At 49.6% G+C, this 26,383-nt stretch overlaps 1 protein-coding gene across 1 annotated transcript in view; it reads right to left on the bottom strand.

Moving 5' to 3' along the window:
* The window catches only part of ZNF366 (zinc finger protein 366), a 65,969-nt gene that overhangs the window by 17,150 nt on the left and 22,436 nt on the right, over positions 1-26,383 (bottom strand). Inside the window, exon 2 of the mRNA XM_002721109.6 lies at positions 4,156-5,504. Within this exon, the coding sequence (XP_002721155.1) occupies positions 4,156-5,490 (1,335 nt within the window). The 5' untranslated portion in view covers positions 5,491-5,504. The remainder of the gene's footprint in view (positions 1-4,155; positions 5,505-26,383) is intronic.

Below are 26,383 nucleotides of genomic sequence, written 5' to 3'. Positions count from 1 at the left end.
GTGCACCCCAATCAGCACTTGGCAGTCACCCTCTCCAGTTGGGTCCCCTGGGTTCCCTCAGCTCAGTCTGGGCTATGTGTCACGGGGGTCTGGAGCTGCTGGAAGGCAGGTACTTCCGACACAGACATTCTGCAGGGGTGGGTTTCTGAATTAGGAAAGAGGACAGGAGGTTTTCTGGTGTCCTTGCTGCTTGTGGAGAAACGTTTGCACACTCAAGCAACTGAGAGGATTTCTAGGACTTCTGGCTTGGGGAGAACATGAGCTCATTCTGACTAGCCATCACTGCTTCCACGCAAAGCCCTTTGCAAGAGACCTTGACCTAGAATGACTTCTGGGGAAGAAAAGTTAGAGAACCACAGTGCTGAAGTGAAGGCTATTGTGGGACTAGAACAAATCACTTAGTTAACACTGCACCTTGTAAAATCCATTTGCCTTGACTTATTAGTGGCCTATGGAGGGAAAGATCCCAAGCTCAGTTCTTTCTCTCTCTCTCTCTCTCTCTCTCTCTCTCTCTCTCTCTCATAGAGAAGCAGAGTGAGACAGACATAAAGAAGAATAGCAAGGAACTCAATCTGGCTCTCCATGAGGGTGGCAGAAACCCCACTACTTGAGCCATCACCTGCTTGCTCCTTGGGGTCTACGTTAGCAAGAAACTGGAAGTGGGAGCCAAAGCCAGTGACTCTCAGCCAGGCACCCCCAACATAGGCTGCAAGTGTACTAACCAGCAGCTTAACTGCTAAGCCAAACACCCATCTCTCAAGCTCAGTTCTTGTGTTTTTAAGAATTACTTATTTGAAAGAGTGATAGAAAGAGAGAGAAATATGACGGAGACAGAGAAAGATTTCCATTCACTGGTTCACTCCCCAGTTGCCCAAATAGCCACAACAGCCAGGGCTGTGCCAAGTTGAAGCCAGAAGACAGAAACGCCACCACCTGGGTCTCCCACATGGGTAGCAGGGGACCCAAGTACTTGAGCCATCTTTTGCTGCATGCCCCGGGGACATTAGCAGGAAGCTGTTTCAGAAGCGGAGAGGCCAGGACTTGAACTTGAACCACTATGCAACACCAGCCCCTTTCAGGCTCAGTTGTGCTTGCTGGTACTTTCATTTCTCTACCTGGAGCGCACTAAGAAAGTACTGCCCCTCAGTTTCTCTGGGCCCATGGCACTAATCCAGCTCCCTGCCCAGCCATTTACCGGCTGCAAAACCTTAGATAACCCCAGTGTCCTTTCCTGGTGAAATTTCTCTTTTCAAGATGAAGCGCTGGGCGATGAGAAGCCTGCGGTTCTTTGCAGCTCAAAGACTCTCAAGATGATTGCAGACAAGGATGGATTTATGCTAATAAACCCATCATGGGATGAAGCTCCTTTAAAAATTAAATTGTAATGCTCTCCTTGAGAAGATGAATTTTTAAAATGTGTTGCATATTCAAACAGTGAGTTAAGAAGCTTGAAATCAGTGAAAGAGGTATGTTTTCCTGATGAGTTCTAAACTTCAGCATCTTTTCTTAAGATTTTCTCTGGGCTTAGCTATAATTCCATTGTTCTGGGGCCAAGGAGAAATCTCTACCTCTCAGTGTTTCCAGACTTCTTTAAGGAGGATCTGTGTTCCAAGTACAGTTCACCTTCAGGCTGGCCTGGCTGGCAACAGGCTGGGAGCTTGGCTACACATTTGGGGCAATGAAGGAAGGTGCCGTCCTCTGGTAAGAGGAGCAACGTCACAGAGGAGCCTGTGGGCGTGGTCAGGAGTGAAGGGAGGGGCGAGAGTGGGGGTGAAGTGGGGGAGTCCTGCTGGGAGGGTGTGCAAGGATTCCGGGTGGGCTCCCCAGGCCTTGGTGTCGTCATCCACCTGCAGGGAGTGGCTCTTAGGGTCACTGCATTAAAAGCACCTGCTTTAGAGCAAGTGTCCTGTCCACACCGCCTCTCACTGTTCTTGACACCTCCGTTACAGTGCGTTTGCTTTCCTCTTTCAAATGACACTTTTCTCAGAATCCAGACTGGCACTCCCATTTTGACTTCATTTTCCACTATCTTCCAGAATCCGTAGGACTGCTCTTCCTCATAGACAGAAACCCTGGAAGTAAGTGAACAGTCCGTTTGTGGCTGAGTCTCAGGCCGGGCCCATTGTTGGCGGATCCTGCACTTGGTAGGCGGCTCCCCTCTGATGGTATCTCCAGGTGCCTTTTGTGCAGCAGGATCGGTTTGTCCAAGCCCACAAGGCAGCCAACATTTCATCGCTGCTGCAGAGCCAGAAAATGCCCCGTGTTTTGTCCTAACTTAACAAATGAAAGCCATTATAGCAGAGCAGAAACATTATCTGGGCTGGGCAAAGTCCTCCGTTGACCTTTTAGAATTAAAGAATGTTTTAGAAACTCTGGCTTGCCATCAACTCTTTCCTGCCAAGAAAACCACTTGAGGTTAAGGATATGAGAGTGCAGGTCAGTGGGGCAAAACTTGGTTCTTGGAAGCTTGAAGCAAACTCAAGGTAGCTTAGCTGGGCTAAGATTTCAGGGATATCTCTAGGAGCCTGGTTTTAGTGGTGCCTGGATGACTTCAGAGCTTTGGTTGCAGACTCGGATGGATTTAGCTGTTTGGGCCAGTATTTTTCCTTGAAGGCATGAGCCCATGGAAGATAAAACTGAACCAAAGGACTGGCGCTGGAGTGCATCAGGTTAAACCACAGCCTGTGGCACTGGCATCCCATAGGGACGCCAGTTCGAGTCCCGGCTGCTCCACCTCTGATCCAGCTCCCTGCTAACGCACCTGGAAAGCAGCAGAGGATGGCCCAAGTCTTTGGGCTCCTGTACCCACACAGAAGGCCTGGAAGAAGCTCCTGGCTCCTTGCTTCAGCCTGGCACAGCCCCAATTATTTGAAGCCATTTGGGGAGTGAATCAGCAGATGGAAGATCTTTCTTTCTCTGTCTCTCTTTCTCTCTCTATAACTCTGCTTACAAATAAATAAATAAATCTTTAAAAACAACAACCAAACCAGACACAGAAAGGTGCTTTCGCGTGCCTCCTACAATACAGACCACTGGACATGAAGCCAACTACGCAGGCACTCAACCCCCCGGGAAGCACAGGGCCCTGCTGGACTGGGCCAAGCTCTGCTCCTGCCGAGCCACCTGCATAACCTCTCACAGTTGAAGGAGAAAACAACTCCAAGGTGGCCACTGCTTCAGCAGCAACGGATCAAGAAAATCCTCCAGAGGACTCTTAGTGGTGTGATTCAGGCTCAGAGGTGATCTAGGGCCCAATGACACACTCACGCACCTGGATAAAGTTTCTAGAAACAAAATTCTAGGGATTTTGGGGGGCTGAGAAGCAGCAGCACAAGCAGCTGCTTCCTTCATCCTTCCTCGCACTCCCCGAATGTCTGCATTGCTTTTTTCCAGACTGTCTTGACCCTGGATGGCTAGCCGGGGAAAGGCTTTGATGGATGGTCTAGTCGCCTCCTGTTTGTACAGGAAGACCTCAGGGCTCAGGTTATGCAGTGTTCCTCCTTCAGATGTGGGGAGCAGGGGCTGGCCCTGTGGCATTGTGGGCAAAGCTGCCGCCTGCAGCAACGGCATCCCCTATGGGCACCAGTTCGAGTCCAGGCTGCTCCACTACCAACTCAGCTCTCTGCTCTGGCCTGGGAAAACAGCAGAGAAAGGCCCAAGTGCTTGAACCCCTGCACCCATGTGGGAGACGGGATGAAGCTCCTGGTTCTTGGCTTCAGCCTGGCCCAGCCTCAGCTGTGGTGGACATTTGGGGAGTGAACCAGTGGATGGAAGACCTTTATCTATGTCTCTTCCTCTGTCTCTCTAATTCTGACTTTCAAATAAATAAATCTTAAAAAAAAAGGAGAAGAAGAAGGAGGAGGAGGGGAAGAAGAAAGAATTAAAGAAGAGAAAAAGAGGAGGAAGAAGAGGAGGAAGGAGGAGCAGAAGGAGGAGGAGGGGAAGAAGAAGAAAGAAGAGTTAAAGAGGAAGAAGAGGATGGAAGAGGAGGAGGAGGAGGGGGGGGAGGAGGAAAGAGGGAGGAGGAGGAGGGGGAGGAGGAGGAGGAGCCGGAGCCTCTCCCTAGGCCCAGGGCTCTAGATCAGCTCGCCAAGGCCCAGCTAGCCCCGCCCCCGCGAGCCCCGCCCCCGCGGAGCCCCGCCCCCCGCGCCGCACCTTGTGGGTGAGCGAGTGCTGCTTGAGGTGGTGGGGCTGCACGAACTCCATGCCGCACTCGGAGCAGATGTAGGGCCGGATGTCCTTGTGCTTCATCATGTGGTTCTGCAGCTGGCTCGGGTACTGGAAGGTCTTGTCGCACTCGGAGCAGCTGTACTGGATGGGGCCGCGGTGCGTGGTGAGGTGGCGCTTCAGCTGCGCCAGCGTGGGGAAGTCGAGGCCGCACTCCACGCAGATGTTCTCGCGCCCGCTGGCGTGCTTGGCCTCGTGGGCCTTGAGCTCGCTGGGGTAGGCGAAGCCGCGGCCGCACACGCGGCAGTTGTGCGGCTTCACCTCGCTGTGCTGCATCATGTGGCGCTTCAGGTGGCTGGTCTGCGTGAAGGCCTTGTGGCACACCTGGCACTTGTGGGGCCGCGTGCCCTGGTGCGTGAGCATGTGTGTATGCAGGTGGCTGAGCTGCTTGAAGAGCTTCCCGCAGCGGGCGCACGCGTGCGGCTTGATGCCGCTGTGGCCCAGGATGTGCGTCACCAGGTTGTACTTGGACGTGTAGGACTTCTCGCAGGTGGGGCACTGCCAGCGCTTCTGAGCCCCGCCCACGTCCACGTAGTAGCTGTCGTCCACCTGCACGTTCACGTCCACCCTCTCCACCTTCTGCTTGGTGCCCTCGCTTTCGGGGGGCTCGGCCTCGCGCGGAGCGCGCGGTTCCGGGGGCTGCTTGGGCAGGAAGGCGTGCCGGCTGAAGGCGAAGGGCGAGGACGAGGGCACGAAGAAGGGGAACACGAGGCCCGGGTGCACTTTGGGGTAGTAGGGGTAGGGCGCGGGCAGGAAGGCGGGAGGTGCGGGCTGGGGCCACACGGCGCTGGGCTTCACCGGCTCTTGCTTTACGGGCTTGGCGCCCAGGTGCTCCAGGCTGCGGTAGAACTGGAAGCCCACGTTGCACAGGTCGATCATCTGCGAGTCGTACTTGGGGCGCGGGGGCTGCGCCAACAGCAGCGGGAGCGGTGGCGGGGGGCCGTGGCTTTTGCCCGGGTCGTGGCGGAGGGCAGCGGTGACTTCCTGCGCGGGATGTGAGTAGGGCATCTTGGTGGGCATGCTCTTGCGTTTGCGGGACCCGCCTCCTTCGAAGGCCTCCGGGAACCCGTCCAGGTGCCCTGGAGGAGGCTCATACCGAAACTGGGAGAAGGGCCCCCGGAGCGACTCCGGGAAGGGGTGCCTCTGGGGCGCTTTGCCGCGGGAAGCCGCGGGCTGCAGGCGGTGGGCAAAGGAGGGGGCCCTCTTCGCACCCAAGGTGAAATGCATGGCCTCATCTTTGATCATCTTCACTTCCTTCTGCATCCTTGACAGTTTTCCTTTAAAGAGAAAAAAACGCATTGTGTGCGTGGGTTTGGTTTGGAATTCTTGTTTCCGGTAAGGATTTTGCTACCGATCAGTGGGACCCTCGTTTACCCCAGGTCTGCTCCCAATTCCACTCTCCTTTCTTGCTGCACACCCTGTTGCGGCTGTGGGAAGCCCCTGGGAGCGGGACTCCAGGGCTGGGTCAAGTTGGGCTCCAGGGTAAACCCAGTTCCGAACCTCAGGCGCATGGGAGGACCCCTGAGAACTCACCTTGCCACTGTCCCCATTTAAGGATGAAGAAACCAAGGCCCAGAGGTGAAGTGGCAAGCTCGAATCACACAGCTGCCCCCCAGGGGAGGAGCCGGAGCTGGCACACATCTGCAGCGTGCTCTAAGATGTAATTCCAGCTCCTAGAAATGGCTTTACAGGGTCTGTTGGATAGTTATGTAGGGGACTGATTTTCTCCACCATGCCCTTCCATAGGTCTTTGCTGCTGGGGCATGAGGATATTCAACACGTGACTGTCTGATCTGCTTTTCCCTGCGTGCCCTAGGTGGGTACTAGGTGGCTGTACCCTAGGTGGGCACAGCCAGGAAGGCCACTGGGATGCTTTGGGTGGATGAGATCAGTGTGAGAACCACCCAATGGGCCACCCAATGTTATAAAGTCATCCTGACCACTTATGCATCATTGTCTTCAACCTGAAGCCAACTGGCAGGTGTGTGTGGGAGTGGGGAGTGGAAATACTAAAGCTTCAACCTCTAAAACTGCACTTCAGAGGTGACCAAGGGCAGCCTCTGGTGACCCCTAGGCTGCCTGGCAGTTCTCCTGGTGAACCATGAGGTCTGTGAAGGAGCCTGGGGGGCCAGCAGCTGAGCCCCCAGCTGCCCTTCCTTTCAAAGTCTCCTTGCCATTTTTCTGTCTCCTTCGTGGGTGCTGAGGGAGTGACCGAGTGGCAGACTGCACATTGCCAGCGAGGGTCTTTTCTACCCACGTCCTCTAAGTTTGAACAGGATTGACCTTCTTTGCTCATAGAGTTACAGTGGGTATGGACCTGGCTCAATAATTTGTTGCATCCATAAAAATAGGTGGCTTTTAGGTGCAGCTCAGTGTGTCCCATTGAATTGGAGGGGAAAATGGCAGGTCCTTTCTCTGTGATTTCATTTTAGCCACAGTTGGTTTTAAAAAACCCCTTTGGAGATAAATTCCTTTTTCGAAAAAAAAAAAAATTGGGTATTTGGACTGTAAAAGACCCAGGCAGCTATAGGTGCTCATGGCAAACAATAGCAGAGCCCATATAAAGCAAACTGATTCTCTCTGTTTTATTCTGATCTAATTAGAAGAGGCAATCACTCCTGGTTCACATTGGAAGGCTTGGTTTGAGAACTAGCGGAAGAGACGCATCAGAACCAGGGCCAGAGCTTGTGAGTTCCTTTGGTATTTCATTGTTAAGAAGGGAGCTGAAGGCACCAGCATTGTGGTGCAGCCGGTGGCATCACTGCCGACCGCCCCAGCCTCCTGTATCAGAGTGCAGGTTCAAGTCCCGACTGCTCCTCTTCCCAGTCAGCTACCTACTGATGCGCCTGGGAAAGCAGCAGAAGATGTTCTAAGTATATGGGCCCCTGCCACCCACATGAGAAACCCAGATGGAGTTCCTGGTTCTTGGCTTCAGCCTGGCTCAGCCCCTGGCTGTTGCATCCACTAGGGGAGTAAACCAGTGACTGGAAGACCTCTCTCTCTCTCTCTCTCTCCCCTTCTCTCTGTTTCTCCCCCCTTTCTCTCTGTCACTCTGCGTGTCAATAAATACATCTTAAAAAAAACAGCCAAAGTCAACACACACACAACAGAAAGGGTACTTGAAAATGCATGGCTAAAGATATATGCTATCTATACCATTCCTGTATCTTATCCTGGAAAGCTAGACTTAGGAAGAAAAGTTACCACTAGTTCTAAAACTGAAGATGTTTATTTTTGTTATTGCCTTCCTATACTATTTTTGCTTTTAGTTATGATACAAACAATTCATTGTCACCTTAATATATTAGAAATCATATTCCTAATGTAATGCTAGTCTCAAAGGCATATTTATTTTCACTGTTTGCATTTTGTTCTAATCACCATTGACCTAGTAAAGCAAAGAGACTGTTGAACAGAGATGATATGGTTTTTAGACATAAGTGGCACAATTATGTCTCCAAATGCAGAGTTTCCATATGTGCATTTTCATTCCCTCCCTATTTTAATGTCATAAACTGAATTTTCGGTAGTTTCTGTCTTCTGTGTATGATGATTCTCTCAGTCCTAAAATAGTAGTCTTTATGTCCTCAGGTACAATCTGTAACTCGGGAGGTGTAAGGCGCGTTGGAATCTATCACTGGACATTTGGCCAGACCTTTCAAACCGCATTGCCTTCCGCATGGAGCCTCGGGGCTCGTGGCCAATGCCATCAAGGAGAAGCAGATCGGCTTTCGCCTTGGCCTCCTTGGAGAGAAGTCAGCTGTGGCTGCTGCTAGTTATTAATATCCCTGTCTTTGAGCACCCGGGTGATAAGGAGAAGCCCTTGGGGATACAACAACAGCAAAACCCAGAGGGCAAACCTCCACTGCGCTGGGCATGCCGAAGGGAAGACCAGGGAGAGGGTGTCTTCCTCAAGAGGCCAACCGGTCTTGAAAGCAGCCATGTAAGAACTTGGGGTGTCCTCGGCAGGACTCCTCGGAAACTTCAGTCTGGCCCACCCACATGCTGCCTTCTGTTTCTAAAAATGGAACCCCAGGCATCCAGGACAGCTACAGGGTCTCTCTACACAGGAGGCAGGAGAGGCTGGGGGACAGCAGTCCAGTGGGGGGAACCACATCCTGAGCAGACAGGACGTGCAGGTGGAAGGGGGGGCGGCTACACGCCCTCCCCAACTCAGGCCAGAGTCCCTGGGCAAACAGGCCAGGTTGCAAGGCAGCTCCCCACCAGGACATATTGAAACCACATGCCAAGAGAAAGAACTGGAATTTTTAAAAGCAGAGCATTGCGGGAGAGCCTAAGGGGCACTGGTTTGGAGCCTGAAGACCTGGCTTTGAATTCTGGCTTTGTTTTTAGCAACTATAGAGATTGAGCAAATTAATCTTGCAGTTTGATTTGCTCTTCCATGAAAAGGGAGCGAGGGTACCCCTTTTGGGTTACTGGAGACTCAAAACAGAGTGTGTCTGAGCAAGGGTATTTAGCACAAGCCAGTGTGGCACTGGAGGGGAAGAGCAAGTGGGCAGGAGAGGAGGGCTGAGGCCGTGATCGGTGGGTTGATGTTTCAAAGCGGAAGCCCTTGTTCGCCACTGCCTGGCATCTGGGCTTTGCACATTCACAAACAAGGCTTCGCCTGCTTGCTCCGAGGGGCTTTGTCACAGCAGGGAAAGTGAACCATACTCAGAGAGGATGATAGATAGAGTGAGGGTGAGTTCATCTGTGCAGTGGAGACAAGCCCTCCCCTTCCCCTCCCTCTCCCCCTCCCCATGGCAGGCATCCTTTCCTGTGACAGCCGCCCCGCCCACCTGCATCAGGAATAGACTGCAAAGAGAAGGAACTGAGCCGGCCTTGTCTAGAGCCACTCCAGCCAGTGTACAACTCCCTGAGGAATTGCTCCTGGTCTATCGTCAGAGGGCACCTGCCTAGGGGCAAGACGACCTGCTGGTCAAACCCAGAGTCTTGGGCCCTGGGACTGTGCTGAGTCTACACCGGCAAACCAGCTCTGGCAATGCTGGCGGCACTGTGAGGACAGAAAACTGTGCTCTCTTTACCTCACTGCTGCGTCTCCAGTCCCCCGCAGGGTACCTGGCTCAAAGTAGATGCTCAGTTAACTTCTTTGGGATGAAAGAATGGTTCTTGTGTTTGAAGCCTCTGCATGCAACTTCCAAAGGCATGATTTTTTTTTCTTACACAGTTTAGACCATGAGTGATACGTGCTGTCACTGACAAGTACACAGGAGGCTGCTCTGCTAAGAACTCAAGACCATACCTTGTGTGAGCTGCGGCTTACCCTCTTCAGTTTCTAAGGTACCAGTCTCCGAACTGACTCGCGTTCAGGGAAAGCCCTAAATCCTGGCTCCACGGATGCTGGAGAGCCCTTCTCAAAGTGCCACAAGGTTCTGCAAGCCCCAGAAAACAGATTCCTGAACAGTCCCAGGGGCCGCGGGGGATGGGAAGAAAGGCTCCTGGATTGAAAAGGGGAAATGTAAATGGAGGGGGAGTTGGGAAAGCAGCAGGTGCCACCCCCAGCAGGGGCAGAACCGAGGGGAGTGAGGGGGGGGGACATTAGCATAATCCCACTTTTCATTGCTGGGGTCAATGTTCTAAGACTCGGCTTTCTCTGATGTGCGTTCCATCACCAAAGCCAACAGACAATGAATCAGGAAACAACATTGATGCATGTGAAAGAACATATAAGGCTATCTTCCTTAACAGACATAAAGCACTGCCGTAGACATTGTGGCACAGCAGGTATCCCACACAGGTACTGGCTCAAGATCTGGCTGCTCCACTTCCTATCCAGCTCCCTGCTAATGCGCCTGGGAAAGCAGTGCAAGATGGCCAAGGTCTTGGGCCCCTGCACCCATGTGGGAGACCCGGAAGAAGCTCCTGGCTCCTGGCTTCTTCCTGGCCCATCCCTCTTTGTTGTAGGCATTGGGGAGTGAACCAGCAGATGGAAGATCAATGGATCTCTCTCTCTCTCTGTAACTCTTTCAAATAAATAAATAAATCTTTTTAAATAAAAGATACTCTCCATCAGAGTTAGATGTGAGGAAATAGGAACAAAGTGGATTTTAAAAGAAAACAAACTCCTCTTTGAACGCTCAGGACCAACTAGAAATGCAAAAGCTAACTAGGATGAAACCACCTTTAGTTAGGGAGAAAAACTTTCTAATTGGGAATTCACCTAGCGCACCAACATGTACGCGTTCCACAGATAGTTACTGGCGTTCGGTGGTTGTCACTCGAATGGACAAGCATGCCAGTGAATGCTGGCACCCGGCGGTCCAGCGAGCCAGGGGCAGGTTTGTCTCTTCTCTCACAGGGGAAAATTCACTCCCCTGTGAAAGAGAGAAAATGAGCGCTCACTTCCTCCCTCGAAGCTTGCCCGCCTGCCCTTGGAAGGTGGTGTGGGAGGCCGGGCTGCCCGGCTGCCCGTCTCATCCGCGTGCTTGGCGGCCCTTTCTGCGCAGGCGTGGGAGAGGGAGGCGGGGCGAGTCGGGAAAAACTTGAGGCCAGGACCTGGGGGAGGGGAGCTCAGAGGGCGGCGGGGTTGGGTAGGTGGGACCCACTGTCTCCCTGTCGGTTCACCCCACGGCGGTTGTCCTGGGGCTCCTCTGAAGTGCGGTTTCAGGGGCTCAGCTGTCTTCCGTGGGCCCACGGAATGGTCTATGCAGTTGTGCTGCGGAGTTGTTGCTCGGAGGCATTTGGCGAGGCGGGAGCAGTCTTGCATTCTTGTGATTGGCAGGAACAGGTGGGCCTTTATAGCTATCTGGTTGGTGGAGCAGTATGTCTTCAAAGAAGTGAGAATCCTGCCTTGTCCTCCCTGGGTCGGTGGAAGAGCCATAAAAAGACGACCTATTGCCCTATCGTCCCCACTGAATTTATAAACCCACATTCCGCCTGCTCTGTTATAGAAACTAGTCTGCCAGTCCACAGCAGGCTGAGTCCTCGACAGGGCAGAAAATAGGAAGTGGTGATGAGACTTGTTCACCCATGAAACAGTCAACTCACATAATTTATTTCAAAACTTCCTAAATACCACCAACATACAACATAGCTGAAGTCAGGCCAAGATCCTGGCGTTTGGGCACCATGGGTGAAGCTACCAGCATCCCTTATCCGAGTACTGGTTCAAGTCTTGGCTGCTCCACTTCCAAACCAGCAACCTGCTAATGTGCCTGGGAAGGCAGCAGAAGATGGCCCAAGTAGTTGGGCCTCTGCTGCCTATGTGGGGGACCTGGATGGAGTTCCTGGCTCCCAGCTTTGGTCTGGCTCAGCCCTGGATGTTGTAGCCATTTTGGGAATGAACCATTGGATTGAACATTCTCTCTCTCTCTTTCTCTGTTAAGTAAATAAATAAGCTTTTTAAGAATAAAGTCAACTTCAGTTTTGTGTCATTTAAATTGTCTCTAATGAGCATGTGTACATACTTTATATATAAATACATATTTTTTAAGAAGCTCAATAAAAAACCAACAGCAACAAATTCAACTACTAACTTGTATAATTTAATTAGGATCTGGGTTTCATTAGGCAAGATAAGTTTTTCTGTTAAGTGTGTGAGTACCTAGGCCCTGTTTCTGGGAAGCGGAGTGAGTGCAATAACTTGAGTGCTAGTGCGGCTGCTGGCGTGGAGGGGTTATCTCGTCCTCGTGACCCAGTTCAAGGAAGGAAACGTACTGGAGGTATGACTTAGCAGTTCTCTTTCCCAGCCCTCAGAGCCAGTGTGTCCTTGGTGGATGAAGCGCTCATTGGAATGTCAGACTTTCTCTCCAACTTTCTTTGGGGGAATGTCTTTGGAGTGTATCTTTCTTGACTTTTTGTTTTATATTTCTGACTCAAATTAACTTGGTAGACTCGTTCCTAGTTTAGCAAATATACGCATGCGTGGGAGAAAGCCTCATTCTGTCCTCCTCTGGGAATGGCAACATGTTCATCCTGATGGGCCCCAAAATTGGTGCATAATGGTAGAAAGTGCACTCCCCTGCAGGCCAATGTGGTGAGAATCTACATGTGGTCCATAAGCTTGGTCATGTGTGGAAGGAACCTATCTTTAAAATGTTTTTACCTATTCATTTTGTTTGAGAAGCAGAGAGAAAGAGAAACAGACACAGACAGAAACAGAGATACACAGATAGAGAAAGCTCCCGTGCAGTGGCTCATTCCCCAAGTGCCTGCAATGGCTGGGCAGGGCCAGGCTGAAAGCAGGAGCCAGAAACTCAGCCTGGGTCTCCCCCATAGCTTATAGGGACCCAAGTGCTTGAACCAACACCTGATGCCTCCTAGGACGTGCGTTAATTGGAAGCTGGAGTTAGGAGCAGAGCCAGGACTCAAACCCAGGCACTCGGATGTGGGATGTGGCCATTTCCTGGTAATGTTTTAGCCACTAAGGCCAAAAGCCACCTTGGAACCTATTTTAGAAGTGTAAACCCGAGCAGGGTTTGGCCGCAGGGACAGGAGAGGATGATGGGAATGTTTTGCATCTTGATTATGGTGGTGCTGATGTAACTCTGTATTTGTCAAAACTCAGAGAACTCAAAGAATGAATTTTATTCAATCCAAATCAACAATAAGTTTAAAAAGATAAAAGGAAGATAGTCCAAATGCTCTTCCGTCCATCATTACTTAAACAGTAACTAGGGATATTTGGGAAATATCCAACAGCAGTCGAGGTGCCCAGACCCCACACCTCTAACCACTTTTTATCCATGGAATGTGTCCAATAATACGCATATAGTGGACACAGAGGGAACAGGGCCTCTAAGAATTTGACAGTGTTTAGTCCTGCTCTATCCTAAGGGGAGACTTTAAGTCTGGCCGGTACCAGCCTTTGTTTGAATGCTTTCTATTCAGCAAGAATACTGTGGAGCACAGCTGATACATTAGCCTTGAAAGTCTCCCCATCTGCGGCCCTTGTTGCTTGGGTAGTAAACAGTCTTCTAGAATCGCCCCCACCAGCCTTTGAAATGTACCGTAGTCTGCCGTCAGTGGACAAGATCATTGCGGTCATCAGAGAATATTCTCCCAGCCCTTCGAAGTCAGCAGCCTGGTACTGTATTCAGGTCCACAGAGCTCGCTTGATACTGAGTTCTCTTACAAAATGGAACTCACCTGTGAGTCTAAACCCACAGGCCAAGGGCTGCGTCCTGGCGGGTCCCCGGGCTCTGCTCGCCCACGAAGCGCACCTGAGCAGCCGCAGGCTTCTTTCTTTGGCATGCTCTGTTGGAGATACCAGCCCCATTGCTGCAAGATTCTGCAGGAAGGAGCTGGAGTGACCCTCCTCCTGGGGAGACTTCCAGGGGCCTGAGCTGGGAAATCTATCTTCCATGGGAGCCACAAGGAAGCCCCTCACATCTCTGAAGCCTGCACTTCGGTGTGATGTCCCGCCCGTCGGGAGGATCCTGTGGTGCTCGTCCCCTGTCTGGGTAGGTGGAGATCCTGTATGTCTAACGCAGTCTGACGACAGAGGCGGAAACCTGGGGACTTAATAATCACTTGGGAATTTTCTTGCCAAATACCATGTTCTAGTTTGTTCTTGTTCCCTGAGCCCAAGCAGAGTCTCACATTATCGGCTGCCAGCGACATCTCTGGTGAGCAGAATTTTAGATTAACCAAGGCATGGAAGAGCCTGGGGCAGTGCCCCTTGGGAGTTATTGAGCCCTGCTTCATCCCGATTCAGGCTCCTGGGTCTTACTCCTTTGACCTGAAAAGTGAGATGTCCTGTGTATACAATGTGGGAGAACTCTGGAAACGTCCAAGGCGACTGTGGTTGGATGCCATGGAGCCTCTGACACAGTGTGCCACCACAGAGTGGATCGTGGGCCCAAGCCAGTGGGCAGTATCCTGGGAGGGATCTCTTTGCTTGGATACTTCTCCCCCCCGCCTTATATTTTTCAGTTCAAGATATCATGCACCTGCTACCTATTGTCTTCTATTGATTCTGAAATCATTCTTAGGAAACAAACATACTTATGAAATGCACACTCATCTGCTTAGCAACAGGTATACCTGAGCTGTCTCTGGAGGGGACTACAGGAATCCTGTTGTCTCTGGGAGGAGGGAGGCCGGCGTGATAAAGCCAGAAAGCTTGGGGGTCAGGCAGCTGCCTCTTCCTCCCACCGCTAATGTGCCTGGGAAGGCAGTGGAAGATGACCCAAGTGATTCAGGTCGGTAGATAGGATTAAACTGATTAGATATGTGAGCTGGAGACCACGCCTTCACCGTGCCCCTTTCTGTGACCTCACGCCCCTACCTGACCTCACCTGTATGCCCACCTGCCAGATTACTCCCAAGTGGGTGCAGGGGCCCTGCTTACCCAGGCCATGGCACTGTGCTGGGTTGGAAGTGGAGCAGCCAGGACTTGAACGGGCACCCATATGGGATGCTGGTGATGCAAACAGCGGCCTTATCCACTACGCCACAGCCCCGACCCCAGATATTCAGAATCCTTATCTGAATAGACAGCAAGGCCCCTCAAATATTAATCTTAAAATAATTGATAACATTTTGAGTAAAGGCCCCTGATATCACAAGACCCAGAAGGAGTTCTGGGAAGCTTCAGCTTGATCCGGCCCCAGCTGTTGCAACCATCTGAGAAGTGAACCAGCATCTCTCCACACCCCTCCCTCACCACTGGCCTCCACGGTTACTACTCTGCCTTTCAGATAAAGGGGTGGGGAGACCCTTGGATTTTTGACAATGTCAGGTCCTTCCCCAGAGCCCTAATGCAGCTGAGTTTCTAAAAAGCTCCTTTTAGGCTAAAATAAAGTCCAAGTCCTATTGGTGCTACTGTAGAACAATAAAATGTCAAAGCGCAAACCATGCCCTGGCCCCCAGAGAGAGCGAGTCCCTCCCGCTCATCTCCCACACCCCGAGCCCCCGCCTGGGGTAGCTTTCTCCCCACAACCCCGGCATCTCCTCGGGGCACGGAAGCTTTAGGGAGGAAGCTTCTCTCCCTCCTGGCTGTCTTGCACAGGGCCTGGTTCTTACTATTTTTAAGTAGTGAATTTTCAAACTTCAATACTGTTCTAGTCACAAGAGGATTTTCTCTGGCTCTTAGTGGTAGATAAAAATCTTCCCCCTCCAGCAAAGCCTGTAGGATTCCTTTTGCTCCTCCCTTCTGCTCCCTCCTGACCCACAGGCAGGATGCCTTCTTTGTTTAGGATTAGTCATTTAATGGAATGTGGCTTCTTTTCCAGATCTGATTCATTTGGCTGGTTAAGCACAGATGCATTCCGAGGTGGTCCTCGTGCACTGCTGTGTTCCCCGGAAGGAGCACATTCATCTGAAATCCCCTAACTGAGCCTCACTCAGCTCTGCTCTCCACCTCAGGTGCTTTCTGTGTTAAAGGGCAGTAATATACCAGGATTTCTTTTCCTCTCAATACACCTCTGACCCTTGGCTTTGTCCTCATCAATTTCTCTTTTCTAAACTGTCCTCTCCCGTTTGTCCCCGGTGCTAACTTTATGCATAGACAAATATCAAAGGGTCAGGAAGGCAACTTAGCAACACCCTCCGTGTTGACCATGCACTGTTAAGTGATTGTCACCTAATTGTGTCCAGTGCTCCCGGGGCAGGACGGGGGCGGGGCTGACTGCCAGGCTCTCCCCTTCTTCCATCCCACGTCTACTGCCCTCCATGTCACTCCCAGATTCAACAATGTCCATCCATCTTCCTGGGGACCCTTCTTTCCAAATGCCAAAGCCCTCTAGCAAAAGCCAGCATTTTTTCCAAGACAACTCCCTTCGGGAACATACAGCTATACTGGGTATACAGGCATCGCTCTTTGCTGCTCCAATATCCATTTCCCCTGCTTCCATAAGAAAAAGAACACGGATATTGGCTTGCAGTGAGAGTATGTCGAGCCAAACGCCAGCCTTCCCAGCCACTGTTTTGGCTGGGGGCTGCCAAGTGCTGGAGTTCTGGCCAGCAAGATGTAAAGGGAAGACTACCAGGGACTTCTGAGAAAGCCTTCGCCTTTGTAATGCCGACGTCACCAAGTGAGGCAGAGGGTAGAGCAAAGTTCCCTCCTGTTTTCTGTTTGAGAGAGTGAGGTCTTTCCATGGCTTAGCACGTGTTTTCAGCACTCAGGGGCTTGTCACTAAACACAATCCCATTCTGGCACACAGAGCTAATCAACTTGACTTTCAAAGTTCTTCATGAGCATGTCCAGCTCTAGTCCCCCTCTCTCTCAAACTCTCTTGACCTCAGTCAGACCAGGCTTTCCCCAGTCTCTCCACGCAGCAAACTAATCCCTACCTCCTGGCCTCTGTTCAGCCTGGTTGGCTAACCAAGATTATGGCTGGTTCTCTTCCCTTCTTTCAAGTCCTATTGCATCACCACCACTCAGCCCTGGATTCATGGACTTTTTTTTCCCAATGCTGCATTTTTTTCTCAATGCTGCTGGCAACAGCCAGGTGGAAGCCAGGAGCCCAAAACTCAATTTGTGTCTCCTACATGGGTGGCTGGGACCCATATACTTGTGCCATCACTTGCTACCCCCCGCCAGGGCATTCCTTAGCAGGAACTGGAATTGGAGGTGAAGCCAGGTCTTGAACCAGGTAAGCTGATAGGAGATGTGGCTCTCTGAAGCCCTGCACCAGTGCTCACCCCTTTGCCCATTTGTTCATAGAGCATTTGTTTGGTATTGGAAATCAATCTCCAACACATTAAGTCTGAGTTTCCAGCATATAGAAGATGTGAAATCTGGCATCTCATCTAAGAAGCACTCCAAGGATCAATTAATAGGCTGGCAGCTCTCAGGATCCTGTGCTGAGCGGGGGATGGGGTGGCCTTGCTGAGCTGAGCCTTCCAGTCTTTTGGGAGGGCTGGGCTCCTCAGCTGAATGCAGAGGAAGGAGGGAGAGCACAGGGGAAAATACCGCCGATGATTAAACCCCTGAGAACTTAACTACTCTTTCATAAGCTGCAATTATCACACAGGACCTGTGTCTTGGACAGTTTTCTGTACCCTGTTAGACACTTCAACTGAGACAATCTTAAAGGACCTCAGAGTAGGGGAAGGGAAGTCCACATTCAGAAAGGACGGTTCTGGTAACTTCTCGAATTTCTACGCTAACTTTTTGCAGTGAGCCATCACTGGTCGGAGCCTCACTTTCTTCCTCTCTGTCTCAGACACGCACACTCCCACAGGCCATGGCAAGCCATCTTTGGTCCAGTTGCTGTATCTCTTCCCTGTGCCTGTGGGTGTGTATCTGGGCATCTCCATGTGTGTTACAGGAACACAACAGGCAGTAATTCCCTCCAAGACAGGGCGCTCTGCTAACCTCACCTGAACTTCCTCCCCAGGTGGAATCCTCCCCTCCCCACCATGGGATTCCATTCCCGGGAAGTCTCTGCTGTCTTACTACATGCAGATCCCTAGTGTAGGAACTGCCGTGACTCTTTCCTCTCCATTTTGAAAAGTGTAGGGCTGAAGAAGTTGAGTCACGTGAAAGAATTGTTTTTCTTGCATTTTTCCTTCCAGGGGACAGATCTTGGGACAAACACCCAGGGAACCCCTGCTTTGGGAGCTCCCTTGAGGGGTCTTTTGAGTGTTTCTTGCTGAAGCCTCTTCATGGAGTTGAGGAGAAAGGCTGGAGTTACCATCTCGTCCCCGAAACAAAGGAGTCCACAGCAGCAACATGCCGTGTGCAGGGGCCCGGGAGGGTTGGCTGCCTGCACAGACCCCGCCTCTCTGTACTGACTGCCCACCACAAGCTAGGCCCAGGGAAGGGCAGGGGACAGGACTCTTCCCCAGGGATGTGTGGAACAAAGCATCCTTCCTCAGAGGGCTGCCACCGAGCTGGGGGAAGAAGCCGGAGATCCTGGGAAAGTTTCCCCAGAGTCTTTGAGTTGGAAGGGACCCACAGCCACATTTTAGAGCCTGTTAGAAGCAGTCTTGGTTTCCACATTGATGAAAAAGGCTAATAAAACCTACCTTAGCAATGGACGAAAGGGACTAGTGATCTCGCCCAATGCCTGCACTTAGTAGGCATGGTTCAATCTGCTTTAGTTCTGTTATTTAAACATCACAGAAAATAAATGATACTAGCAATAGGATAGCAGTCCACAGCAGGGTAGACAAAGCAGCTCTCATGAACTGAAGGTGTGGATAGCATTACAGCTTTCAAAGAAAAGCATTGTTAAGATTTGCCCTGTTTGCTATCGATTTAATCAATAGTAGGTGAAAGGTGAAAGGGCAAGAGGAATTCCAGTAGCTTCCAGTTGGTTTCCAGTTGCAGGGGTCGATCTGGGCTGATATGTTCCAGAAGTGTCCCCTACAACCCCCTGCTGTCCACCAGCCTGTAGACCTGGGCAGGGAACACAGTGGCACTAACCATCCTGGACATCCGTCTGAGCATGGCCTTGTCACTAGCCCTGAGCACAAGCAGAGAGTGGTGGTAGCCTGACTATACCATCCCAAGCTCTAATCTCTCCATTGCCAGCTCCCCCTCTCACAGTCCCAGCTTTGGTCTCCCGGTAGCACCATCAGAAAACACCTTGGCCACCCATTTATTTATTATCTGACTTGCCCCACTAGACCAGGATGATGTGCCTGGCACACAGCAGGTGAGCGCATCAGAATCACATGGGAACTACTTCCCCTACACAGACAAGAACACAATGCCTAGGCCCTTCCTCAGCCCTAAGTGGCCTCGGGATCTTTGGGAGGGGGGCCCGGGCATGGGTGGTTTGCCAGAGCTCAGCAGGCTGAGAACCACGAAAGGAAGGAGCTCAGTGAGCCCCTGTGGGATGACAATGGCAGAGCCTGCATGACAAGGGATGCGTGAGTGGGCAGGGCCAGTGGGTCAGGTGGCAGAGGAGACACGCTGATGGAAGAAGCCCTGTGACTTCAGGTCCTCCCACCCTTCCCACCACCTACCCAAGCTGCAAATGATGGGCTGTGGGATGGGGAGAACACTTTTCTCTATGCCCAAGTTGGGCTGATGAAGCACAGCCCACCCATGGCTGTTCCACAGAGCGGAGCATCTGAGCGGGTCACACTGGTCCCGGGCGGGGACTGTCACAAGGGCACTGTGTATGCCTCCGAGTCCTGAGCTGCAGATGTCTGCCCATCCCTTTTCTTCTTCCAAGATCAGAGGAGATCAGGCACATTCAGGGTGGTGTGGCTGTAGACCCTTTTCTTCTTCCAGAGCCTCCACTCCAGGCCAAGGCCCTGCCGGCACCTGGTAAGAAGCTGACTTGGAGAGTCGGCTGCCCCCAGGGAAGGCTCTTTAACCTGCAGAGCCTGACGAGGAGGAAGAGGGTAGGAGAGGGTTTTCTGCCTGTATGACTAGGACATTTCTGAAAGGTTGGCCTGTGGGTTTTTTTTTTTTTTTTTCCTTTTCACTTCTCTCTTGGAAATCACCTCCGTATACACAGTGGACCAGAGGATAAGACTTCTTCTTTACGGGGAGTGGCGTCTCCCCCATACACAGCAGGCACAGGGAGACCGCTGGGTTCTCATCGCCCTGACAATAGCTTTCAAGGCCATTTGTCAAAAGTTAGGTTTTCACAAAAATATTTTTTTCTTTTCATTTTCTAACAACAAATAACTAATGCAAAATCTTCCCTATGCTTTGATTGATGGTTCACACCTTTTGAAATATCTAGCTCATATATTTAGAAAGAAGCAGCTGGTACTCTTGACATTTAATTCCAACAAAATGCCTCATTCAATTCCTTCTCCCTTACCAGAGAGGCTACACAGACTATTGGAAAATATTCAATGATACTGATCCAAATGTCTACATTTGGATGGGAGGTTGGCAACGCATGCTTTAAATGTCCTGGAAGCTGAGCTAATGGTGTTGAAATGGCCGATCTTAAAGAAATATGTTTGTGGCAGAGAATGTGCCTGTTTTAGTTCTTGAGAGCTGCAGGATGGACCTGTAAAACTGGAGTTGGATAAATCTATTTTTATTCCCGAGTTAGGGTAAGTGTTTTACCCGAGGAACGTTGCTGTCCATCAATGATATTAGTAATAACAGCAACAGCTCTTGTTAACCGAGGACTTGCCGTTTGCAAGGTTTTTCCAGGGAGCATCTTGTCTCATCAGCATTATTGGTATAAGAAAAGTAAAGCACCAGGAGTGTACTTGTCTGAGGTCACGCAGGCTGGAAGGAGCAGCTGTCAGCCGGAGCTTGGCAAACTTGACTGCAAAGCTGTGAGCTGTGTGAGGCACACGGCCTCTGCTGCAACTACGCGGCCTTGGAATTGCAAAACCGAGTAACGGGTCACCATGTCACGAAAGGCCAGTGGCCGTGTTCCAAGCAAACTGTATTCACCAAAACGGGTGCTGGCCTGGGTTTGGCCTGGGAGCTGCTATTTCGTGTATTCTGCTCCTACCCATGACACTAGACTCTCTTGAGGCGTGTTGCTGGGATGTTCTGTTTCAGTAAAAGATCTTTGACATTCACATGTGAACAAACACAGAATCCACTGATCTAAGGGCGGGCCTCATGAGTTCACAGTTGAGCTGGTATTTTTTCCTTAAAGAGTCATGTTTCTCCATACGAAAACACTCAAATGTTATGATGGCAAAGGGCACGTGGTGGCGTAGGCTTATCAAAGGCACGTGAAGGCTTTAGAGGAAGCCTCCGAGGGTGTCTGAGCTCTTAGGCGTGTGGGAGCTGGGCCCGGTGGAGAGTCCCGTCGTGCAAGGTCCTCGGTGCCCAGCTCTGGGAGGGGCCCTTCCTGCTCTCCCGTCTCCTCAGGGTGCCTTTACACACGCAAGTTGCAAGGTGTCGCCCAAAAACAGAAAATGCCAAAAAGATAAAGGAGGAAGGAAAGGGAGCGTTGTATCAATTGATCCCTGCATCAGTTCTGCAAGACGGGTGCCATGATTCCATTTTATAGATGAGACATCAAAAGAACAGAGGGAAGTTGCTTGCCTTAGGCTAGACAGCAAGTATGCGGCTGAGCTGACAGCCCCTGGCCGCCCACCTCGGATGCCCCCGGTTTCTTCGCCCACACACCTTTCACTGGGTCCCAGGACCCTTTCATAGTAACCTACGCATCTCCCCATGCTCGCTACCTCAATTAGCAAGTATGTTTGGGAAGTCAGTTAAATTTGAGATTCTGGGGTGGGCAGTTAAGGCATCTGACATCCTGTGTCAGAATACCTGGGTTGAAGTCTTGGTTCCATTCCCAGTTCCAGCTTCCTGCTAATGCAGAGCCTGGGAAGCAGCTGCAATGGCGGAAGTGTTTGAGTCCCTGCCACCCATGTGGGAGGCCTGGATTGCATTTCTGGCTCCGGGTTCCTGGCTCTGGCCCCAGACATTGTGGTCATTTGAATAGTGAACTGATGGATGGGAGCTCTCCCTCCCTCCCTCCCTCCCTCCATCTGTCTCTCTGCCTTTCAAATGAAATATATATTTAAAACATTCCGATATTCCTTTTACTTTAACTCTTTAAAAACAACTCACTTTACATACATACACTTTACAACAACTCACATACATACACTTTACATACATTTTCCAATCAAACGAGGCAGAGTTTATGAAGGAGCTTTGCAGGGGGCAAATATTCTGTAGTTGAGGAGGGCGCCAGCCACAGCCGCAGAGAGGCAGGCCGGTCGCTTCCTCGCCATGCTGCTCCCCACAGAAAGGGTTTGCCTGCTCCAGGGGTTCCCAGCCATCGAGTCATTCAAACTGTAGGAGTCTGGGGGAGAAACTGGCCCTAAAAATCCCCTAAAATCAGCCCAAAGCTCAGGACCATGGAAAAGGTTAGAGCTCCAGTCACATACACGGCTCTTATAAATTCCTACGGTTCATCCTCGTCTCCGCTCCTCCACCACTGCTTTCCTCCCACAGACTCCCAGCCTTCTTTTCCTGCGGGTTCAGAACTGGCACCTCCTCCTGGAGATGAGGGTAAGCCCAGCCCTTCCCCCACATCCAGCCCTGCACAGTAGCTTTGACAGCACCAACATGGTAGGGAACCTTGTACCGGCTTCCATCAAAGCCCAAGCACCTTGCCATCGGTGGAGGCTTAATATGTCTTTGCCTAAAACCTAGAATCTTTCAAAACCTTTGGCTAAATGTTGGAAACTAGAAAAGCAGGATGGCTTGATTACATAAGAAAAAAATTTCCTGTATGTAAAACATTGCATAGAATTAAAAAGGAAGTGGCAAACCAAAAAAAAAAAAAAATTCACAACATATGACAAAAATATTATTCATTATCTAACAGTTTCCACAAGTCAATCCCAAAAGTGACTACATAAAGTGAAAACTTGGGCAAAAGCCATCAAAAGGCAATACATAGAAATAATGCCAATGAAATATTTTGAAGAAATTTTTTTTAGCTAGTGTCAAGTGAAACTAGACACCCCAAATATTGTGGAATCACTAGTGATAGAAATGTTTAGACAAAACACACAGGATCATACATGGCGTATTTAAGTGGCATGTGCATGTCGGCATGTGTCATCTTTCTGTGTAGACACACACCTGCCTGCGACTAGGCGGCTGCGGACATGATGCTGGCAATGGGCATTGAATTGAACTTCAGATCTAAAACTTACGAGAACAACACAGACAAATACCACCATGACTTCAATTCTGAGAATATGAACAAAGGAAGAACAACAAATAGATATGTTTAAGGGAGGAAGTAGCAAGCAGCCTCATAAACGTTTGTCGCTTTGTGACAATTCCTGGAATTAGGCACACAAGACCCAAGGCTCATCTCAGGCAAAATCACACAAGAGAAAAATGTGTTCCCCAAGTGAAATCATCCTAGCACAAATGACATTTCAGAAGAGACTAAAACCAAGCATCACACCAGGGTGACCGTGTGCAGATACAGCTGCATCTGAGTTGCACAGGACTGGTGTGAACAGTTGGTGAGCGGCCAATGCCGTTGCAGAAGGCTCTGCTCTGACAGGCTGAATGCTGTAAGACTGAATCTAGGAGGCGAACATGGTTTGGGGAAAGAATATTTCCTCGGAAGGTTTGCAAAAAGAGACTCTTTTAAGTGCTTTTTTTATAAGCTATGTCCCATGGACCTTTTGCATTTTTGATTTTGAGTACTGGTTGAAGCCCCAGCTGTTCCACTTCTGAACCAGCTTCCTGCTAATACTCCTGGGAAGTCTGTGGAAGATGGCCCAAGTGCTTGACCCCCAGCCACCGATATGTGAGGCCTGGAAGGAGTTCCTGGCTCCTGGCTTTGGTCTGGCCCAGACTTTGCTGTTGCAGCCATCTGGGGAATGAACCAGCAGATAGAAGATGGATCTCTGTGTCTCTCTCTCCCTGTCTCTCTGTCTCTGTCTGTCTGTCTGTCTCTCTCTCTCTCTCTCTCTTTCTGTGTCTTTCCTTCTCTCTCTGCTTTTCTGCCTTTCAAATAAATAAATAAATCCTTAAAAAAAGGACAAAGTATGTTGACACCAGAATTAAAGTGAACAATTCTAAATCATTTTATTTTTAATGACCTTTAAATAATATAACTTCATCCATTGTAAATTTAATAGTGAAATGTGTAAAGAAGAAAATTAAAATAATAAATTATACGACCACCACTAACTGTGTTTTATTTGGTTTGTTTCTTTCAAGTCTCGTGATGCTTGAATAGGCTTTGTTTTGCAGCATTATTTACTATATGAAAACAACACCGCAGTAGACCACTTTGCTCATATGTCTTTGTTGAATCTCTATAATTCCCCTCAATTCTATTTCCTAGAAATGGAATTATGGAGTAAAAATATATTAATTTCAGTTCTTATTATGCATTGCTAAATTGTTTTTCAAAAAGGTAAACCTAATCAATGTTTCAATTAATAAGGTCTTCAGTGTACCTTCTTACCTCCCAAGATTCCTTTCATTTTTCAATTGAGGTTAAGTAAACTCTTACGTTTGACCCAGCATTGTAATAGGGAAAAAAAAAAAAAACTCCAGGTATATTGAGGTAATTGTTTCATGATGTTGTGATAATTTACACTGAGATAATTCTCACCTTCTTCAAAACTTTCATACTCATTCATGCATTGAATTCCCACAAAAGCTCCTGAGATGAAGAGAATGAATTGTAGAATGATGACAGGATGGGAAAGAGTTTCTGGTGTCAGCGCATCATGGTTTAATTAGTGCTTCCATCAGACAGCATGAGAGCTTTCAAGTTCTAGGGTCCAAGTGTCTGAGATCTCAACTCATCTGTTCCTTTCCTTGATGATCTTGACTCCAGCCTGGTCCCCATAAAGCTCTGTGGCACCCACAATTTCCTCCTCCCCCTGTACTGTTTTATCAACCATTGGGAAGTTCATCATCAGACTTCACCTTCCGTGACAGAAAAATCTGAACTTAGACTCATAAATGGAGACAGCATAATCAAGAAATGAGGTTGTATCCATGGTAATGGTCCAGGGAAGAGTCCCCAAAAGCCTATGGGTAACAATGAGCCAGCTGAGCCAAGTGAGTCAGACCTGAACTTGAGGTGAACTTGATCAACCAGGTCTGTCAAGGGGCATTTAGCAAGAATGGGTTTAGAGTTCTAGGCTTAGTGTAACACAGAACCTGACCATCCTGACCATAAGGACCTCCAAATGCTGGAATCTGCCAAGACACAGGGGAAGTCTCCCTTTGGCTAATTCTCACTTGCCCAACTGTTGTAGGTAGATGAGTTCTTTGAACAGACAAGGAGTCTCCAAGGAATGCTATCTATTCCCTCTCACCCTGAAGATCCAGACACTCCATTTTGCAAATTATCATCTTGTTAATGTACTGTAAGATCATAACACATTGCTCTGAATTTAGAACAGCACTCTACCCATGTCTGACAGTCAACCACTGGGCCACCATGGACTCCACTCAGCTGTTGCCTCATTTTCTATCAGGCACAAAATTTCTTTTATTTAGAAACATCACAGTAGCATTTCCATTTATTTGTGTGTATGCATGTGAAATTTTAAATTCAGAGAAACCATTTCTTAAAATTCCTGACATTTAAGAAAATCTGGCACTGCATCGCCACCGCTGAGGCCAAGTATCCCGAGTAGAAAGTAGCACGTTTTAGCGTGCTGACTGTGCCAAATTTTCCTTAAAATTAACATGCATGCCATATGTTGGGACCCTAAACTCAATACTCCCTTGGCTGATGAAAATGCAAAAGGAAAACATTCTTAGACTGAGTCCTGTTTCTCTTTCATTGTAAACTCTTGTAGAGATATTGGTAATGATCTCCCATTGGAAGTAAAAATAGACACCTGCTCTTTAATTCCCACTGACCCGCTGGGCATCCAGTGGCATCAAAGCCAGAAGGTCCAAGCTTGTCAGTCAGGGACAGGGATCAGCCCCCACCTGTCATTCTGCATTCTCCGTTCACTATTCAGCTCCTCACAACGCCTTGCGTAATACAATGAAGGTAGAACACAGCTTCCTCATGCCCCGCCGTGATGTTTGAGAGGTCAAGGAGGACAGGAAGAGGCCAGAAATCGCTCACTGAATTAGAGCAGTAGATCATAAATTTAGACAACGCCCAGGCAACCCAGAGTGGCAAGCAACCTACACACTTCCCTCTGTGGGTTCCAGATGTTGGACCTCCTGGTCTTCCAGGTCACATGCCCCTCCTTGGGTGATCTCTACCTGTCTTGTACAGGTAGGCTCTGAAATAGGAGAGAGAAGCAACACTCTTTACACCTGGGGCCAAACATCTCCATCTTTCTGTGTGTGCAATGTGCTTTGTCCAAATCAGCAATATATCACCATGCTCCTTGGGCCCCTGTGTGGCCCTGGCAGAGTAGGGGCCTCTCTTTGAATCACAGGGGCACAGCCTTTGCCCTATCAATACTGATGCAAACCTGGACCAAAGGGAAAGATGAGAGGGCAAAGTGTTGTACCTCTAAAACCACCGGAGACATGTAAACTGAGGTGGGAATTGTGTGCTGGGGACTTCACACAGCACCATTAAATAAGAATTGAATGCTACTGGTACTCAAGCAGACTCTTCCTTCTGTACCATGACTCATACACAATGTTTAAAGGAGGCATTTTGGAATCTGACTAGTACTAGAACTCAAGAAACCGGAAATCTACTTAAATTTTTTATTATGGAAAATTCAAACTGCAAAAGTAGAGAGACTACTATAACTCCATGCTTCATACCCAGTCTCTAATCATGACCAATCTTATTTCCTGTCTATCCTACCCACTCTCAAGTCAGGT

Source organism: Oryctolagus cuniculus, chromosome 14 (genome assembly GCF_051225735.1).
Source record: "Oryctolagus cuniculus isolate XC-2025 breed Fujian yellow rabbit chromosome 14, ASM5122573v1, whole genome shotgun sequence".
NCBI classification, from domain to species: Eukaryota; Metazoa; Chordata; class Mammalia; order Lagomorpha; family Leporidae; genus Oryctolagus; species Oryctolagus cuniculus.
The sequence above is the reverse complement of the archived record's forward strand: the minus strand, read 5'-3'. Positions and strand labels throughout refer to the sequence as shown.